At 40.9% G+C, this 20,993-nt stretch overlaps 1 protein-coding gene and 1 non-coding gene across 3 annotated transcripts in view; one reads left to right on the top strand and one right to left on the bottom strand.

Moving 5' to 3' along the window:
• Positions 1-20,993, bottom strand: part of ELP1 (elongator acetyltransferase complex subunit 1) — an 87,684-nt gene that overhangs the window by 58,466 nt on the left and 8,225 nt on the right. The window contains exons 4-10 of one of the 2 annotated variants that reach the window (XM_012518830.4): positions 18,222-18,303; positions 17,058-17,138; positions 12,988-13,064; positions 11,870-11,966; positions 10,709-10,799; positions 9,476-9,599; positions 407-500 (exon numbers count right to left, since the gene is read on the bottom strand). In XM_012518830.4, the coding sequence (XP_012374284.1) occupies positions 407-500; positions 9,476-9,599; positions 10,709-10,799; positions 11,870-11,966; positions 12,988-13,064; positions 17,058-17,138; positions 18,222-18,303 (646 nt within the window). Of the gene's footprint in view, positions 1-406; positions 501-9,475; positions 9,600-10,708; positions 10,800-11,869; positions 11,967-12,978; positions 13,065-17,057; positions 17,139-18,221; positions 18,304-20,993 lie in introns of both variants that reach the window. The other variant, XM_004476545.5, reaches the window with a different exon arrangement.
• LOC111760025 (U6 spliceosomal RNA) lies at positions 20,633-20,739 on the top strand. The gene has a single exon (XR_002793830.1). It is a non-coding gene; the product is annotated as a U6 spliceosomal RNA (small nuclear RNA).

Below are 20,993 nucleotides of genomic sequence, written 5' to 3'. Positions count from 1 at the left end.
TATGGCAGCAATCTTTAAAAATTTTTTAAATGAACCTTCCCAGTGAGCCTCCTCATTAAAATAATACTATCAATAATAGTTAAAACAATTTTTTTTTCCACAAGGAAAAATGTCAGTCATCAATAAGATCCCCTCTAACTTCAAACCTTATGAAAATGGAAAGCTACTAGGCCAAAACAGTTGGTGATTTTTAAAAACATTCTGCAGCAATACCATCCAGGAAGAGAAAGTAATGATGTGTGAAATCCAAAAATTATCAAAACCAAACACTCCTCCATCTCCACCTGCCCCCTTCGGCTATCTTTGATTCCCCTAAGGTATTAAGTAAGAAGGATGAAGGCAACCCCATGCCCTCCAATATAACTGCAGTTTACAGGGGATGAGGCTGAGCTACTATAGCTCTCACCATAGGCTTTCCGAGTGGCATTTTCTTCCCTCTGAAGGTCTTCCAGCCAAACTGCAAGCACAGTGGAATCTGCATTCCAGAGCAGGTTATTTACCTAGTAAGGGAAAAAAGATCTGTTGCTAGCCTGTGGCTATGTATTTATTTCAAAATCTTTATAACAGCTCAACTCCTGGCTCTCACAAACAATCCTGCTAACTGAGCTGATTCCTAGCTGTAAATTACTAACCCATAGTCACTAAACAAATCTGTGAAATTTGTGATTATGCACAGAGAACTTTTTTAAAAAGCATGATGTTTACAGATTAAAATCAATAAAGGGACCTAAAACCAAATGCAAGGTGACAAAATTTTAGAATCTGAAGACTGGGTATTAAACAGTAAGGAATATTATTAACTTTGTAAGGTGTGACAATGGCATTGTGGTTTTGTAAAAAGAAAAGTTAACTGCTACAAATGAATATTAAAAATATGATTTCTAGAATTAAACAACTAACAAACCTCCAAGAAAGAAAAACGTGTGTGTATTTAGGCCAGAGGGTAGTGGATGAAGAGATTTGCAAAATGTTGCTGTCAGTAGACAGTGAGTGATGGGTTCATTAATCTCTTCTCTCAACCTTTAGAACATTAAATATTTTACATATTTAAAGATGATCACTTGATGTGCTTGTGCTTCAGCAAGAGTCCTCATGATAAAAAGCTGCTTATAACTTAAATGTTATAAGTAAAAAAGTATCCTTATTAGTGGGAGGAACAAGTTTTTGTTGGAAATACACAATAAAAAAATCCTGTTTGGCCTTCATGTGTGTACTGGAACTGTATTTTACAGTGACATTTTTGCTCATAATACTCAGGATCTGAGAACAGAATGGATCCCACGTCACGGTGCCAAAACAAAACAAAACAAAGAAAACAATGTGGTATGAAAGATGCTGTGGGCATAAGCAGGACCGTAATCCACAAGGCCAACGCAAGCCATCTCTGGTGATAAGTCATTATAAACAAGGGTCATATGACAAGAAAAGTCCAAAATCTCAGACATGAGCACTGTAAAGGACTATGTAAAGGTATTACAGGTATCAAAAGGTACAAAATCAAAGATATTAAAGTACATAACTTTTAAAAAAAAATGTGCCTTACAACCTAGAATCCCATGAGCATAAGCCAAAATTGTGTTAAGAAATAATTATGTGGGACTAGATCCACCAAAAGATCATTTTAGAAGGGAAATCCATTGTCACATTGAGATTCAACTCCTGTTACCTAGGGAAGCGGACTTCGCCCAGTGGATAGGGCGTCTGCCTACCACATGGGAGATCCGCAGTTCAAACCCTGGGCCTCCTTGACCCATGTGGAGCTGGCCCACGCGCAGTGCTGATACACGCAAGGAATGCTGTCCACTAAAACCTGTTTTTTCTTCAAAACAGAGTCTGAGGCTGCCCAGCCAGAACAACATAGCCAGCCCTGCTCCCGTCAAATGGTTAGTATTCATCCAAGAGTGGGAGAAGGGACTTACAGGTCAAGGATCTAAGAAATGGATTTGCCCTCCTCTATGTTCTTTTCCCCCAACTAGATGAGATGCTATAAACAAACAAGGCCCTAGAGAATGGGAGAGTCACAAAAGGGAAGTGCTGAGGTCCCTGAATCATCACACAGAGAAGTCCTGCATCTAACCATGACTATTACGTGAGCAAAACACAAACATCCACTGTGTTTCAGCCATTATCCATTTAGAGGTCTATTTATTACAGTAGTGCAGCCCACTATAAAAACTAATTTAGATATTTAAAATAGCATGAATGGGAAATGCATTTAAACATAAAAAGAAAAGTAAAATGAAGGTCTTCACTTATAGGGTACTCAAGGACTAAGGGGACAGTGAGATAAGTATCCCCCAGTTCTTACACTGAGAATTAACTTTGGTATTAGATACAGTTAAAGATTTTGATTATGAAAAGGTAGTTATTCTGTATGAATTGAAAAGGAGAAGAACTAGAAAGGATTAGAGAGATAATCTAATGTGGGAAGAGCTGTATTATTCATGGACTCAGGATATAATAACCACATCTGTAAAGGGGCTGATAACCAGAAACAAAACAATGGAAGGTCCAAAGAGTTATCATCTCTTTTACCTAATGCATGTTTTGGACAAACCTAAATCAAAAGGCATCAGGACAAGAAGGATGGTACAATTTCTAGGTGGGAACCAGAGAGCACAGTAAGGAAGACAAATGCAGGCACCCAAGCCAAAAAAAGATTCTTTGTTAAATCAGTATGGAAGGACAACCAGCAAGATGGCAGCGGAGTAAGGAGGTCCTAGAGTCAGCTCCTGCTACAGGGCAGTTAGTAAACACCCACAGCTATCTGCAGCTAGTTGAAGCACCTGTTTGGGGCTCCAAGAGGCCAGAAGAGCATTCTGCAACATCCTTGAAGGAATGGAAGGAGAAAAATGCCCATCTGCAGAGAAGACTCATAAGAAGAGCGCTCCCATGCCCTGGAGGCCGGTGCCCATCCTCCACTGGAGGCACAAGTCGCCTCGGGAGCTGTTTCGCGGCTGGAACTGAAAGTTGCACTTCCCAAAAATGGGGAGGAAGAGACAGTTGGGCACCAACTTCAGCTATTGATGAGTAATTTCAGCAGGCTAAAGTATAATCCTAAGAACAGCTAAAGTTTGAGCCTGTCCAAGTCAGAAAGAGGCCCGTAGCTGCCATCTTAACTATGCACCTGGCACAAGGGGAAGCGGGGCAGACTGAAAATCACAGCACTGGTGGATACTGGCTTCTTTCCATCCAGGTCAGACTGCAACATTAGCCTAGGCCCCAGCACCATCTCCCACAGAGAGGAAGCTGTAGAGAATTGTGCCAGCCTCTCCAGGAAATTACTGGCCAAGCCACAGAGGCCAGTGATTATCCTATTTTGTTGGCATGAGCCGCCCCAGGAGCTGTCCTGTGGCTAGAATTGGAAGCTCCAGAGGAGGAGACAGTTCGCTGCTGATTTCCGCTACTGATTAGTAGACTTGGCTGGCTAAGATATAATCCTGGGAACAACTGAGGTGTGAGTTTGTCCAAGGCAGAAAGAGGCCAGTGACAACCATTTTGACTCTGGTCCCAACCTGAGGGGAAGCCAGGACGGAAAATCACAGTGACAGTAGGAACCAGTTTCTTTCACCCAGATTGGCCTGCAGCCCTAGACCAGGCGTCAGCTCCACCTCTGGCAGGGAGGAGATTGGTGGGCCCTGCACCAGCCTATCCAAGTAACTGCAGGTACCTCTGGCTGGCACAGACTGAAAATCGGAAGTCTACCAGGGCAACTGTGGTCATCTTGGACCTGCACTGCATAGACTGCTGCCCACAGCTGCAGCTCCATCCTGCCCCAGGCAGGGGAGAAAGGAGCATGAAGCTTCATCAGTCTCTCTGGGCAACTACATTCTAGACCTGCACAACTTGGATTATTCCACACAGCTGTGACTCTGTCCCTACCCCTGGCAAAGGAGAAAGTTGGAAGAAGCTTCACTGGTCCCTGGCACAATTAGGGCAACTTGAGCCTCCACGCTTATAGCTCCAATTACAACTTTGGCTCCTACTGCACAACCAGTTAGGGAGAAAGGGCAGAAAGCCCTAAACTAAAGAGAAAAACTGCACCCAAGAATACTCTAGTGGTCCAGGTGCCAACACACCAACAAACAATTACAATCCACACCAAGAAACAGGAAGCTATGGCCCAGCTAAAGGGACAAGATAAGCCTCCAGATAACATGAAGGAGTTGAGACAGCTAATCACAGATATTCAAACAAATCTCCTTAATAAATTCAATGAGATGGCTAAAGAGATTAAGGATATTAAGAAGACACTGGATGAGCACAAACAAGAATGTGAAAGCATACATAAAATAATAGCAGATTTGAGGAGGCAAAAGAAAGGACTGGTAAGCTTAAAGAAATGGCCTCTGAAAGTGAACATAAAAAGAAGAGATGAAAAAATTGACCAAAGTCTCAGGGAACTAAATGACAGCAAAAGGCGTGCAATCATATGTGTCATGGGTGTCCCAGAAGGAGAAGAGAAGGGAAAAGGGGCAGAAGGAATATTTGAAGAAATAATGGTAGAAAATTTCCCAACCTTATTGAAGGATATAGATATCTATGTCCAAGAAGCACAACATACTCCCATCCGAAAAAATCCAAATAGACCAACTCTGAGACAAATACTCATTAGAATGTCAAATGCTAAAAGACAAAGAGAGAATTCTAAGAACAGCAAGAGAAAAGCAATACATAACATAAGGGATACCCAATAAGATTAAGTGTTGATTTCTCACCAAAAACCATGGAGGCAAGAAGACAGTGGACTGATATATTTAAGATAGTACAAGAGAAAAACTTTCAGCCAAGAATCTTATACCAGTAAGACTGTCTCTCAAAAATGAGGGCGAGATTCAAATATTTACAGATAAACAGAAACTGAGAGAATTTCTAAGCAAGAGACCAGATTTTCAGAAAATACTAAAGGGTATGCTAGAGCCTGAAGAGAAAAGACAGGAGAGAAAGACCTGGAGGAGAGTCTAGAAATGAAGATTATATCAATAAAAGTAACTAAAAGTCTCAAAAGAGTGGTGAATATAAAATATGACAGATAAAACTCAAATAGTCAGGAATAAAGTTGATCAACGATGTAAAGCACTTGTATTTGGAAAACTGCAACTTGATGTTAAAAGAAATCAAAAAGGCCTAAATAATTGGAGGAACATTCCATGCTCATGCATTGGAAAACTAAATATCATTAAGATGTCAATTCTACTCAAATTGGTATACAGATTCAATGCAATCCGATAAAAATTCCACCAGCGTTAAAAAAAAATTGAAATCACAATCATCAGTTTGGAAGGGTAAAGGGTCCTGAATAGCCACAAAAATCATAAAAAGGGAAAGCGAACCCTCATCTCCAGACTTTAAATCATTTTGCCTAGCTATAGTGGTAAAAACAGCCTGGTACTGGCATAAAGACAGACATATAGACCAATGGAACCAAACTGATGGTTCAGAAACAGACCCTCACCAAGCGATTTTTGACTGGTCTGTCAAACCCACACACCTCGGGCAGAATAGTCCATTCAACAGATGGTGCTGAAAGAATTGGATATTCATAGCTGAAAGAAGGAAAGAGGACCCCTATATCTCACACCTTATTAAAAAATTAACTCAAAATGGATAAAAAACCTAAAAATAAAAGCAAGAACCATAAAACTTGTAGAAGAAATTATAAGAAAATATCTTCAAGACCTGGTGGAAGGTAGTGGATTCTTAAAGAAGATAAGAGGAAGACTGAAATGGACTACTGATGTTCAATGTATGTCGAAGTTTTAATTAGCTTTACTGTAAAAGTGTGGAAATGTATAGAGTGGATGGTAACACATAGTGAGTAACAGCTAGTTTATAAATGGGGATGTGGCTGAAAATGTTAGTCTAGGGATATAAATGTTAAAGAATAACTAGGAACTGAACAGCCAGTAATCCAAGAGATAGATGAGAATTGTTGATGGTACAGATGCAAAAGTGTCCTTTGTGAGTTAGAGGACACGTACATCACTACTGCAGAGTGTTGGGAATGTGGAGAAGCATGGGAAAAATACAGCTGGAGCGACCTATGTACTGTGGTTAGTAGTAACAATATTCTTGTGGGAAACGGACTTTGGTCCAGTGGTTAGGGCGTCCGTCTACCATATGGGAGGTCCGCGGTTCAAACCCCGGGCCTCCTTGACCCGTGTGGAGCTGGCCAGGCGCAGTGCTGATGCGCGCAAGGAGTGCCGTGCCACGCAAGGGTGTCCCCCGCATGGGGGAGCCCCACGCGCAAGGAGTGCGCCCGTGAGGAAAGCCGCCCAGCATGAAAAGAAAGTGCAGCCTGCCCAGGAATGGCGCCGCCCACACTTCCCGTGCCACTGACAACAGAAGTGGACAAAGAAACGAGACGCAGCAAATAGACACCGAGAACAGACAACCGGGGGAGGGGGGGATATTAAATAAATAAAATAAATCTTTAAAAAAAAAAAAACAATATTCTTGCATCTTTGTGAAAGATGTATTGTGTTGACACTGAGGCACATGGAAAATGTGAGCCAAATGTACAATATGGACATGGTAACAATCAGATATTATCTGTAGCAAATGCCCCACCACGGTGCAGTGTCTTGATCGAGGGGTGTTGTTTGGGAATTCTGCACGTGTGCATGGTTGTTTGAATAAGTTTACAACTTCTGTCATAAAAAATATATTTAAAAAATAATAATAGGGTGGGTTGGGGAAAAATACTTTGGTTAGTAGTAATATTTTGACAATTCTCTTTAATCATTAGTTAAAAAGGTTTAACAACAATGCAAGTTATTGGTGGTAGGGTGAGTTATGAGAGTCTTATATGATGTTATATATGTTTGCTTTATAAGTTCACAACTATTATTATGCATTCATTGTTTATGTATATTTATGTATGAGTGATATATTTCAATAAATTAATTTTAAAAAAATCAATATGAAAATACCCTTGTCATCTTCTGGAGTGCTAATTCTGGGCTCTGCCTAGGGACCAGAACATGAAGCAAACTTGCCGGGTGTGGAGTATATGGAAATGCATTATGTTCACAATTTTACTGCAACTCTAAAACTGTTCTAAAAGAAAAAGTTTATTTAAAAATATACCATAATATACATAAATAACAAAGTATTGGCAAAGATGTGGAATCTAGAACTCATACCTTTTTTATATGAATGTAAGTTGGTACAATGACTTTGGAAAACTGCTTAGCAATATTTACTAAACTAAATCACTCCTAGGTATATACACAACTGTAAGAAGTGCTTATGCCTATCAAAGATATATAATGTTCACAACCATGTTATTCATAACAGCTGTAAGTTGTAAACAACTCAAATGCTATCCAGGCAGAAAGGATAAATACATTTGATATAATCAAACAATACACCACCATATAACTGTTCCTAACACAACAACAGGAAGAATCTTACAGATATAATACCAAGCGAAAGAAGCTAAAGAGTTACCACATGAAATTCAAAGGGAGGTAAAGTAAATCTATCACAAGTTAGGCAACAGATTCATGGTTACCTTGGACCAGAGCTACTGACTAGGAGAAAGCATGGGCAAGATTATTCTGAGTTCTTTTCTGAGGTGTTGGAAATGTTCTATATCTTTATCAGTTCTATAACTGGGTGACACATACAATTAAAAATGCACAGAGACGTAAACTTACTCCTTAGTGGACTTTACTACAAATAAGTTATACTGCAAAACAGAGGGTGAAAAGTTAAATCAAAAGAGTAACTTCCTTAAAAATCTACTCTGATGAAAGTATGTCAAAGGGATATAAAAGTCAAATGAAAGCATTCCCAATGGCCAAAACTGGAACAATTTAATCAACAAAATAAATAAAGTAATACTGGACTACAACCCAAAATATAAAACATGAGTTTTATACAACAGGAGTGTGTACTGATTGAATAAATAAATGGGGAAGGAGAGACAAATCCCCCTTGCAAATAATGTACGTAGCCACTATGCCCAGGACTGGGGCCATACATTCACTACTTCAGTGTGGGTTACATATAGTGACTTTTTTCCCAAAGAGAACAATAAGGAAAGGGGAGGAAAAGAGTAATTTTACAGTGGAGAAAACTGACAAAACACTACCTCAGCCAGACGATCAAGGTCAATCTCAACCGTGATAAATCATATTTGCACTATGTAACCTTGACATGATCTGATGAAAATGACAAGTAATCTCAGTGGTCTTCCTCCCAAAACACATAACCCATAACCCCAGTCTAATCATGAGAAAAACATCAAACTAATCCCAATAAAGAGGCATCCTACAAAATACCTAATTAGTACTCCTCAAAACTGTCAAGGTCATCAGAAATAAGGAGTCCAAGAAACTGTCACAGCTAAGGGAAGTTTAAGGAAACATGAAAACTAAATATAATGTAATGTTATGGATGGGACACTGAAACAGAAAAAGATAGTAGGTAACAACAAAGGAACTCTTAAATAAACTTGGAGCTTTAGTTAATAACTTGAAAAATAATAAGGCTGCAAAAAAAAAAAAAGGTGGGCCAGGGTTGCTGTGGAGAAAAAGGGCACGATAACTCAGGGTAGGAGATGATGTAAGAAATCCATATACAGAAACATGCTCTAGAAAGTACTAAGAAGCTTACAAATTGAGCAAGTGATCACGTCTAAGGAATCTGAAGCAACACCCAACTGAGAGAGGAGGCATGATTTCTAGAATAAACACCAGTGAAACATGCTGTGGGAGACTGAATGTTCCAGTCACATAAAGACATGCTCAAGTCCCAAGGCCTGCTCCTGTGGGTGTGGACTCATTTGATACAGGACCTTTGAAGATCCCATTGAGGTAAAGCCAAAAGGAATCAGGTGGGCCTTAATCCAGTATAACTAGAGTCCTTATAAGTAAAGGACATTGTCATGGAAACAGAAGCCACAGGAGGTCGAAGTAGAGAGACTGCCAGGTAAGGAGGCAGAGATTGAGTGCCATGAAGCCACCACCAGAGCGCTGCAGACTTCGGAGAAGGCTTGGCCTACTGGTGCCTTGATATTGGACTTCTGGTTCCAAAGTGTGAGCCAATAAATTCCCATTGTTAAGCAGCCCTGACAAACTAGGATGTGTGCCTAACAGGAAAACAGAGGTGAGAACCCCTGGCCTCAGTTATAACTAAAGACTGACCAGGCGTGGACTGGAATATAGGTAAGGTTTCTTAGAATATATAAATGTGATCATAGTTGCTGATATCGCTTAACTTGGAATTACTAGCGGCCAAACCTTTAAATGAAATAAGACAGTGTATTTAGGGTTGGAGAAGAAATGCCATTTCTTCTTTACAAAAAGAAATTTCCCTTTTATAAAAAAAATTCAGTTATAAGAAGCCACCAATTGTATTACTCTTTCCTCTGGAGCACCTATTTATATACTCCTATCAAATATAAAGCTCCGCTATAGTTGTGGAAAGTTCTCGAAATTTGATGATGTAACACAACTTAGGCACCTACCTTAACCTCATCTTTGACGAAAGGAAGCATAAAATGTCCATGAAGAAGTCCATTTTTCTCAAAAAACACAACATCCTGCTGATTGGGTTTATCCTGGGTAGATGCAATCAAACTGCCTGAGGGCCTTAAAGCAAACCCAGAAAGTGTTAGTATTTCCCAAAGCTCATCTGGCTGGCTAAAGACCAAGAAGAAATTCAGAAATTGAGAGAAATGATTTTTTTTAAGCAAAAAAGAAAAGAACCTTCATTCCAGGAAGTTTTAAATCCTGTGTATCCCTTAGCAAGTAGTACCCTCATGTTGTACTGCCTCTGCCAAGAAGACAGCGTGTCTTTTTCTTATTTGCCCACAAAGCCTTGGAGACTTAGAATGCAATTAGGTGACTTCTTCTTTTTAAACCCAGTAAATCATTTAAACCATTCCAAGTACAATCTTCTAAAAAAGTTATCTGAATTCTCCTTCAATTATATGATTTCAGCAAACATTCCATGTTTAGGCAGGTATTTTTTAAGATTTCTTAATCCATTAAAAAGATCTCAATTGCCTCATCCCATTCATATTTGCTTCTAGAGTTTTAACACAAATACATTTCTATCTCTGCTCTATTGCCCAACTGCCATTCAAGTACTGGTGGGACACGAGATGCGTGAAACCTACAGACCGAGTGGATTTGTATATAACAGATGCTACTGAGACAGGAGAGGTATTTCTTCTATCCACAACCAGGGCAGTACATATGACAGGCAGGCTATGAATTGCAGAAGGCGGTCAATGGGCACTCAAACCAACCTGCATGTTCCTCAACAAGCAGATTGCCTGGTGTTACAGAGTTTGTGCAGAGGCAGGAACAACTTTTCCCAATTCTCACAAAAGCTCCATTTACCCCACTAAGCCTTACAGACAACAATTTCCTTTAGTTCTAAGCACCATTTTGTTTTACATAATGGCTTCATCTAGGCCTTGTCTATAACCATGCTCTTTCAAGAAAGGGGAATGCAAAATATGTGGGCCTTGAGGTGACAAGATCTGGGAAGAAGCCAAGCATCAACTATCCTGTTGAATTCAGGCTGCAGAGAAGTAGAAAAATAGGAAAGGTACAGGTTTACAGTCAAATGAGGAAAAGGAAATATTCTTTTGCATTACATAAACATCTGTGTTCCTTTGGTACCTCCATCCCACCCAGCAATCCAAGTCATTCTCTAAGGAAGAAGTTCCCAGGTTTCTTCTTCCACTTACTTCCAAGCCAGGGCAGGTCCCAAGCCTGCTACAGGTTCACTGGTCGACTGTAAAGCAAACTCTCGGCTCCACACTCTGACCTTCCGAGAACCTGTGCAGCAGGTTAAATACAATTAAAATATAAAGAGTCAAAATGTTATGATCAACAATTTCAAGTCAGAAACTTTTCAAATACCTTCCTTACATATATATATAAAAGCTGTCAGGGTTTTACAAAGCAAATTAGGGTACTTTTTAAAAAAAACTGAGAATTAATCATCAAATTTAATGGGGCATTTGCAAGTGAAACACTGCCAGGGACCGACATGTGGGACAGCCCACATGGCGTAAACCTACTTTGACTCACTAATTACTAGGTAGATTGATAAAGGGATGGATGGATTGATGGATGGATGGACAGAAAAAAGAAAGAATTCTTAGAGGGGAGAGTTAAAACATTGTATCATGTAGGAAAGAGGTGCTCTTTTATTCTTGAGGCTCTAGATGATAGAGGCAGAGGTAAAGGGGAAAGAGATTTTATTTTAGCTCGGCAGAAAGGAATTGTTTCCTAATATTGCACAGATTCTTTATCTGCAGTATTACCAAGACACAGATGACCTAGAATGTATCCACAGCATGGGAGGCTAGACTAGCGGCCTTGGAGGACTCTTCTAATTCTGAACTCTAAACTCACTGAACATCTAGGGCTGCCTGTTTTCACCTAAACAAAATAAAAGAAAACCCCACTCAAAACAAAATGAAGAACTTTCTAAGATTAAAAAAGAAACTTGAGGAAAGCAGATGTGGCTCAAGCAATTGAACTCCTGCCTACCACATAGGTGGCCCCTGGTTCGGTTCCCAGTGCCTCCTAAAGAGGACAGCAAGCTGGCATGATGGGCAAGTGCAGTAAGCTGATGCAACAAGAGAAACAAGAAGAAAAACATAATGAGAGACACAACAAAACAGGGAACAGAGGCGGCTCAGCGATTAGGCGACTCTTTCCCACATCAGAGGCCCCAAGTTTAGTTCCTGGTGCCTCCTAAAGAAACAAGGCAGACAGACATAGCAAGTGCAAACAACAAGGGGGTGGGGAGAAATAAATAAAAATAAATCTTTAAAAAACACCAAACTTGAACTAAGATTTAAAAAGAAAAAAAATTTTTAGTGTAATTATTTCCATACCTGTCTCTGGGCAAACAGCACTCACAGCAAAAAATTGTCCATCACCACGCCAGGTAACTTGAGGTCTGTGGTCATCCCAGGGTAAAGCAGATTCATGCTGAAGAGAGAAAGAAACACAAATAATACTGTGGTACTTAAGTGGCCCTGGGCCAAAGAGCCATTAGAATATTAATATTAAATAGTAAATCTTCTAAATGAATTTTAAACCATCTAGAAAACTAGAAAAACAATTTCATAGAATCCACAGGAACCCTTCACAAAAAGGCTCTTAGATACAGAAATCATCAAGAAAAAAAAGAACTTTAAACAAAATTTAAAAATTCTTCTTTGGGCATTAAACACAGAGGTGGCTTCCATGCACATCTAGAGTAAATTGCAGGTCTACATATTATAAATGATGAAATTTGGTAAAGCTGATGCACAATATGGCCAATGTACTAAATATCACTGACTGTACTTTTTAAATGGTTAACTTTATATTATGTGAGATTTCATCTAAATAAATAAATAAATAAATAACTGAGGACCCTATCAGATAACTATGCAATGGAGAGAAATGGCCTGTTTGTCTAAATATATTATTTATTTGGTTATGTTAAGCTTCACAAAAGCACAGAGAAGAATTCAGAAGATGAGAAAAAGGAGAATAGGGAAGAGCCACTGAGATGATAAAGGCAGCAGCAAGCAATAAACATTTAATATACATATGCAGGAAAAGTATAAAAAATATGCATCTAAATGATCAGCAGTGAAGGCAGGACAGACTCTCTGGGGAGGGAGAGGAGGAGGGAGAGGAAGAGTATCAGGAAAGGGCATAGAGGGGGCTTCATTTCTATCTGTGATGTTTTCTTTGTTAAACCAGGAGATGACTACTGATTATAATTACTTGCTACACTAAAGAACATCACAAAGCAACTTGGCAGTAAAGGAAAAAAATACCCTCTTAGATGACTCATTACCTGAGGGTTCTAAATAAATAGCTGTCATTTTGCAAAAGCAGAAATCTGCCCATTATTGGCCTCCAATAGAACATCTAAGGTCAGGAGTGGTGGGTGGCAGAATTTCCCTTTGTCCCAACCAAGGTACTTTCTCCATGAGACCAACCTTACCATCTGCACCTGAAAAAGTGCTTGCCTTCCTTCTGATCCATGGAACTGGGTCTCCTTTTTACCCCATCCAACAGTGACAAACTTGCCTAGGGAAAGAGATTAGAGAACATGCAAGACAACCGATAAGCTAAATGAAGTGAAATAAAAGTGCTATTTTTCATGAACTAGTCAGCGGCAACTACTTGGATCTCCTAAGACCTCTCAATATAACTGACCAATAGTCAATATTTGACTAAGCTATGTTCCATATTATAAGTAGCAGTGATTTTGAAGAAACTGAAATGCCATTATTTTGCAAAGTGCTTAACTGCACATCTTCTTTATTCTGTTTCCTTGATGACAACACAAGTCAGCAATCTTATCTTACAAGTAAGAAGAATGAAACATAAGGAATTTACATAGCATGTCCATGGATAAGAAAATAAAAAATTCAAGCAAGAGCTGGGAGTAAAATTCTGATGGTAAGCTTTCAATCCACCAAATGTATTCACCTATCCTGCTGCTGGTAGTAGAGAGGACTACACAACATGGGACCCTGCCCCTTACATAGACTCAGACTGAGACACCTAGAAGCAGAGTCCAAATCGGAACACACAGTTTCTGCCTTCCTGGCTGGGGCTCTTTCTAAACCAGAGTACTTTCTTATGTAACATATGCAAAGTTGCTGAAACAGTTCAGCCCTTCTGTCTCAGGTGGTAAAACATAGAAGAGGTAAGACAGATGGTGCTGGAAGCATCAGTCCAGTCCAGGACTCAATTCTGCCCTCCTGCCACTGATTCTGATGAGGCTGGGCTGTTTATAATTTCTATAAAGTATGGGTCAACATGACCATTTCTTGTCTGCTGTACCCAGGCACACCCAAGAACTGTAGTCTCGTAAAGCACACCTTACTGCTGCCACTTAGAAATAGCAGTACTTATGCTGGTGCACTATCCCCAAGCTTCTACCTCCAAGTTTTCACAGAGAGTTTGCAAAGTACCAGGGAGTGAAGTGAGAGACCTTTTCCAATGTGACCAATTTACAGCAGGGCTCAGTGAACTACAGCCTACATGTGACTTTACAAATAAATCTTTACTGGAACTTGGCTGGGCCCATTCCTTTATATATGGTCTATAATGTTTTCACACTACAATGGTGGAGTTGAGTAGCTACAATACAGACTGTACAACCAGCAAAGCCAAAAATATTTCTTATCTAGCCCTTTATAGAAAAAAATGTGTTGACTCCTGGGGTTAGAGGAACACAATCTTTCACTACTCCACAGAATGTTTTTTTGTACTGACAAATATTTCTATCACCTAAGCCTCTGACTTCAAACCCCTCTCCCTCAATGTGCTATTTTTTAAAAAGATCTATTTATTTATTTTCCCCCTTCCCCTCCTCCTGCCCTGCTGTTTTTGCTGTCTGTGTTGTCTACTCTTCTCATTTTCTCTCCTCTAGGATTCACTGGGATTCAATCCTGGGGACCCCTGATGTGGAGAGGTTCCATGTCAATTGCGCCACCTCGGTTTCTGATTTCTGCTGCACTTCATCTTGATTCTCCCCTTGTCTCTCCTTGGATGCATCATCACCTTGCTGCGTGACTCATTTGCATAGGGCACTGGCTCACCAGGTGGGCACTCGTGCAGGTTCTGGCTTGCCACACGGGCACTTGGCTCACCATATGGGCACTGCCTCGCTGCAGATACACTTTCTCTACTTTTTCACCAGGAGGCCCCAGGGATCGAACCCAGGGCCTCCCATATGGTAGCCGGAAGTTCTATCACTTGAGCCATATCTGCTTCCCTCAACATGCTATTTTAGGCTCTTTATGGTAAAGGCAGGTAGGGATAGCCAGGCTCAGGGCACTTTCCAAAGACAGTCTGGTTACTCCTCCTCTGACTGTGCTCAAAGCTGGATACCCCAGAGTTCCATGCTGGATCCTACACTCTTCCAGAACCTCCTGCCCTTTAGGTGACATCACCTACATCCAAAGTGTTGGGATTCTCTACATGCCAATGACTCCTAGTTCACATCTCCGGCCTCTCCTGAACTTCAGCCCTTTCTTTCGGCCTACTCCACCTGGGGATCCCATATGGCCCTTAAACAAATCTAAAACAGAAATTACTACCAACCCTTTCTAACAGCTCTTCCCCATCTTCCCTCTCTCAGTTCCAGCATCTGTATTCCCACCACTTGACCTCTCACTGGAATCACACTAAATTCTTCTTCTTCACCTTATATACCCAAGCCTGTTTATTTCACTTCCTAAACTGCATTTCTTAAACCGGCTAGAGGAAGAAGGGCCCCGTGCACATATATTCCAAAACAGTTTCTCAGATAACACAAATATATGTAGTACTTATCTTGATTGAGAATCAAGTTTTTTCCTGAATTCACTCCCTCTTTCAGAGCCCCCCACCCCACCATCCTCATCTCTCACCTGGGCTAATGCAGCAATCTCTTACCTGATTACCCTGTCTGCTCTCTCCACAAAATAGATGCCACCAAGAGTAATTTTTCAAGTAAAAAAAACTCTTCACACTGCCCACCATCAAAACTTTTATTCATTTTATTTTTAAAAAAGATTTATTTATTTCTCCCTCCCCCCACCCCCACCCCAGTTGTCTGTTCTCTGTGTCTATTTGCTGCATCTTCTTCTTTGTCCACTTCTGTTGTTGTCAGCAGCACGGGAATCTGTGTTTCTTTTTGTTGCGTCATCTCGTTATGTCACCTCTCCGTGTGTGTGGAACCATTCTTGGGCAGGCTGCACTTTCTTTCACGCTGGGCAGCTCTCCTTATGGGGCGCACTCCTTGCACGTGGGGCTCCCCTATGCAGGGGACACCCCTGCGTGGCATGGCACTCCTTGTGCGCATCAGCACTGCACATGGGCCAGCTCCACATGGGTCAAGAAGGCCTGGGGTTTGAACCACAGACCTCCCATGTGGTAGACGGACGCCCTAACCACTGGGCCAAGTCCGCTTCCCCATCAAAACTTTTACTGGCTGATGATCTGTAACTCAAGGTCCAAATTACCTACTCTTGCATATGAAATTTATTAAAATCCATCCCCTTTATTTCATTCCACACTTACCTCCTGCTGCTACAGCAATGCTGAATTACTCTAATTCCCTGAATAAGCCATGATTGTCCCCAAAGCTTCTACAAAGCATCCCTCCCTTGGAATGGACCAGTTCCCATGTTTGGATTACTCCCCCTCAACTCTTATCTATCCAACACCATTCGGCCAAGACTCAGATCAAGAGCTGCCCCTCTGGGAAGTGTTCTCTCTCGTTATTCCCTCCCTCCCCTAATGCTCTCCTAATACCTGGCTCATCATTTTTTATTGTATTTATGGGATTCCTTAAGAGAAAAGCCAACTGTTCAGCCGTTGCACTGTTGGTTCACAGTACTTACGCAGTTAATGATGTCTGAACAAATTATTTTTCAACGAATAAATGAGAAGCAGTTTTCTAAATGATTCCAAAAGTTGGAAGAAGAAGGCATGAGGTTGGAACTCTGCTCAGTCAGGTTAGCCACCTAGTGCCTTCAAGTTGGCTAGAGCTTCTTATACTCAATAAATATCTCTTTTTCCTCCTGCTTAAATTCTCTGACATCCTCAATGCCCACATGACCTTGGCTAGACCTTAGAGAGAAAGTAATTTGATTGTCCCCAGGAAAATGAAGATTTAGGTGAAATCAGTAGTACAAAGATCTAGCCATCTATCCCACCTCCCTTGTTTTCTCCTTCCTCTAAAACTGTTTCCAGAAATGTTCTCCTTATTCTAGCTTGTACAGTCCTTTCATGGCACCTCCAGACTAAACCTTTCCTAGGGTTTGCACATCATCTATCTGGGTGACCTAAACCAAGGTTTCTAGTCCCCAGGCTAGTAACAAAGAAAGTGAACCCTAGGACCTGGCAAGGCCCAGCTGGATGCCTATTTAGATCTGGGAGAAGCCAAATGAACTAGGCTGCCAGATCTTAATAAATATCTGGGTTTAAGCTTCATAGTCCTTTGGGCTTATGACCTGACTATGAGTATGCAAGAAAATAATAAAAATTGAGTTCACACAATGTTTCAGGCAAAGCTGTACTCACTTTCACCAAAATCATCCTGGTGGATTTGCTGCTCCATGATTGGTTCAAAGTCTTTTGTCATCATAATTAGGGTCTCTTGACCTTGGAGAAGCATAAACAAAAATAAATTCATTTTCATGTAATAAGTTTTACATTCCATAGTTATCTACTGAGGATGTACTGCCTGCCAGGCACCCTAAGAGGTACTGTGAGCTATAGGCTGGAGTAGAGGAGTTTAGAGTCAGAAAAAGGTAGACAGAGTCATTCAAAAATGCTTTGACCTGGAGCTTATTCTCAACTCTGTATATATGTATATACATATATATACATGTATATATGTATATACATATATATATATTATATACATATATATATGTATATAAAGTGGAACATAAAAGTCCACAAAGGAAGCGAACTTGGCCCAGTGGTTAGGACGCCCGTCTACCACATGTAGGGTCCACGGTTCAGGCCCCAGGCCTCCTTGACCCATTTGGAGCTGGCCCATGAGCAGTGTTGATGTCAGCAAGGAGTGCCGTGCCACGCTGGGGTGTCCCCCATGTAGGGGAGCCCCATGCGCAAGGAGTGTGCCCCGTAAGGAGAGCTACTCAGCACGAAAGAAAGTGCAGCCTGCCCAGGAATGGTGCCGCACACACGGAGAGCTGACGCAGCAAGATGATGCAACAAAAAGAAACACAGATTCCTGTGCCGCTGACAACAACAGAAGCGGACAAAGAAGAGCACGCAGCAAAATAGACACAGAGAACAGACAACTGGGGCAGGGAGAGAAATAAATAAATAAATCTTAAAAAAAAAAAAAAGTCCACATAGCCTTCTTCCACTGACTTCAATGCTCCTAGTCACCAAAGTCTCTTCCAATATATACCTCATTAATGGTGCTGGGTTATGGAATCTCATCTGGAACAGAACTACAGAAAAAAATAGAACTGCAGGAGGAGTTTTTAGAATCCATTCATATAGCAACTCTTCCTCTTATAGATGTTAAAGATACATGTTCTGAGGTTTTTCTCTGCAATGGTGGACTTAGCAGCCTCTCCAGATTTTGTGACTTTGTTTTCCATTTCCAAAGACTGAAAACGTTACATGAAACAACTTTACCTTGAGCCTGTAAGATATTAGGAACAATGTTTTATAAAAGTCAGAATAGGGTGACAGTGATAAACTCACCTGTGGCAAGAAGCACCAGCTCTTGGTCAGGACTCCAACTCATGACAGAGATACCACTGGCTACACTCCCAACACATTCCAGCTGAGACAACAGGGAAGAATGAAAAGGGACATTTCTAAACACCACTATCTCAGCAGAACCTTAAGACAATCTCAACCAAAATAATTAATAAGAAAACACATAACCATGAGTCTATTCAACAAACATTTATTCAGTAACAGGTGTTAAGAGACTAGGCATGAAGCTAGGCAAAGGGACTGGAAATAACCATGGCCACCCCATTACTCCCAGAGCTGCCTCATGAGCAAGATAAAAAGATGACTTTACAGCAGGATTAGAACTGTAACCAGGGCCCCTGGGAAGAAAGTGGGCGCTCAGAGCAGAAAATGTCAAATGGTCCAGGGGAATCCAGGAAAGCTTTTCTGAGGTGCCACCTCAAAGGGTGAGAGATCAGGAGGAAAAGCACAGCATTGAGACACAAAGGCATAAAAAGAGAAGTCAGCAATCAGCTGCCACTGGATAGAAGGTATCTGTATACATAGAAATGATAGGCGATGAGGCTAAAAAGAAATTTGGGGAACACCAAGTGGTCTTATCAGGCATGATAAGGAATAGGGACTCTGTCTTGCAGCCAGTGAGAAGCCATAAAGCACTTAAATTGGTTCTTTTGACTGGAAAGAAATGGAGCATTTAGGAAAAAAATCCTAAAAACTGTTTTGAAAGGAAAAGCATGCCTTTTAGACATACTAAGTAATTTGTACTTAATGGCTTTACTAATTCTGACCATGAATTCAGAGTTAAGATTTATATCTGCACTATGATAGAATGGATGGGAAACAGATGTGGCTCAAGGCCTTGGGGGCCTGCCTACCACATGGGAGGTCCCAGGTTCATTTCCCAGTGCCTTCTAAAGACAAGCAAGACAGTGAGCTGGAGTGAGGGGCTGGTGCGGTGCGCTGATGCAACAAGATGACAACAAATGCAACAAGATGGCAATAGATGCAACAAGATGATGATGCAACAAGATACACAATGAGAGATACAACAGGGAGTGAGATAGATCAACTGACTGGGTGCCTCATTCCCACATGGGAGGTCCCAGGTTTGGTTCCTGGTGCCTCCTAAAAAAATGAAGATGAGCAGACAGCAAGCACAAAACAGCAGTGAGGGTGCTAGGCAGGTTGGGGGAGTTGGTGGAGTAAGGGGCAGTAGAAATAAATCTTTATAAAAAAAAAAAGAATGGTTAAGAATGAAGGAGGTAAAAAAAAAAAAAAAAGAATGGAAGAGGTGGCCAGTGGTTAAAATGGCAAGTTTTTTTTTCTTTTTCTTTTTTCAAATGGTAAATTTTGTGTCATCTATGTTATCACAATTTTTAAAAAAGAAAAACAAAAAAAGAGTGAAGGTGCCAGATACAGCCCACCTGGTAACTATGAGACCTTGGCCTGGTTAGTTAAGACATCTGTGCCTCAATTGCCTCTTCTAAAAAATAAGAAAACAGCAATCTCCCTCATAAGATTGTAGGGAAGAGTAAATAAAATTTAATCTTAAAAAAAGTACTTGGCATATTATAACATTTAAGAAATGTCGGCTGTCATTATTACTCTATTGGGAATACTAAAACTCCTCTGACATTAAAGAGGTCACAATTAGGGAAGTGGATATGGCCCAATGGATAGGGCATCCACCTACCACATGGGAGGTCCAAGGTTCAAACCGAGGGCCTCCTGACCCATGTGATGAGCTGGCTCATGCACAGTGCTGATGGGCGCAAGGAGCGCCGTGCCATGCGTAGGGGAGTCCCACGTGCAAGGACTGCACCCCATAAGGAGAGCCACCCAGTGCGAAAAAAGTGCAGCCTGCCCAGGAATGGCACCGCACACATGGAGAGCTGACACAGCAAGATGATGCAACAAAAGGAGACACAGATTCAAGTGCCGCTGACAAGAATAGAAGCAGACACAGAAGAACACACAGAGAATGGACACAGAGCAGACAGCCTGGGGGGGGGGCGTGGGGAAGGGGAGAGAAAATTTTAAAAAATTAAAAAAGAGGTCACAATTAGTGGAACAATTAAAGGAGATTAAAAAGAATTAGGGGGAAAAAAAGAAAAATTAAGGGAGCAGATGTGGCTCAAGCAGTTGGGCAGCTGCCTCCCACAAGGGAGGTCCTAGGTTCAGTGCCTCCTAAAGAAGACAAGCAGACAAAATGAGCTGACGCAACAAGCTGATGCAAGAAGCAGGGAGTGGATGTAGCTCAAGCGGTTGGGTACCTGCCTCCCACAAGGGAGATCCTAGGTTCAAATTCCAGTACCTCCTAAAGCAAGCAAACACAATAAGCAGAGACAATGAGCAGACACATCGATCAGACAGATGAGGGAACCATAGGGAGGGGAGGAGCATTAGGAAATTGGGTGCTCGCTTTGGCAGCACATATACTAAAATTGAAACGATACAGAGAAGATTAGCGTGGCCCCTCCGCAAGGATGACACACAAATTCGTGAAGCGTTCCATATTTTTGGGACCTCATATTTTTTTAATGTAATACTTAAAAAAAAAATTTTTTTTAATTTGTATAATAAAAAGATGAATTGTGATAGAGACTAAGATGCTGATTAATACAGAGAAGAGAAAGATTCATATGTAGTGTTGGGAAGGTATAGAGAATGTAAAGAAATTAGATAAGAAAGAAAATGTTGAGTGAGATATGAAAAATGCAAGTAAAGAATTTGAGTTTTACTTGGGAAAAAAAAAAGGGAAATTGGAACTTGAAA

This window comes from Dasypus novemcinctus, chromosome 8 (assembly GCF_030445035.2).
Source record: "Dasypus novemcinctus isolate mDasNov1 chromosome 8, mDasNov1.1.hap2, whole genome shotgun sequence".
NCBI lineage: Eukaryota > Metazoa > Chordata > Mammalia > Cingulata > Dasypodidae > Dasypus > Dasypus novemcinctus.
Note: the sequence above shows the minus strand (reverse complement) of the source record. Positions and strands in the feature narration are given on the sequence as shown.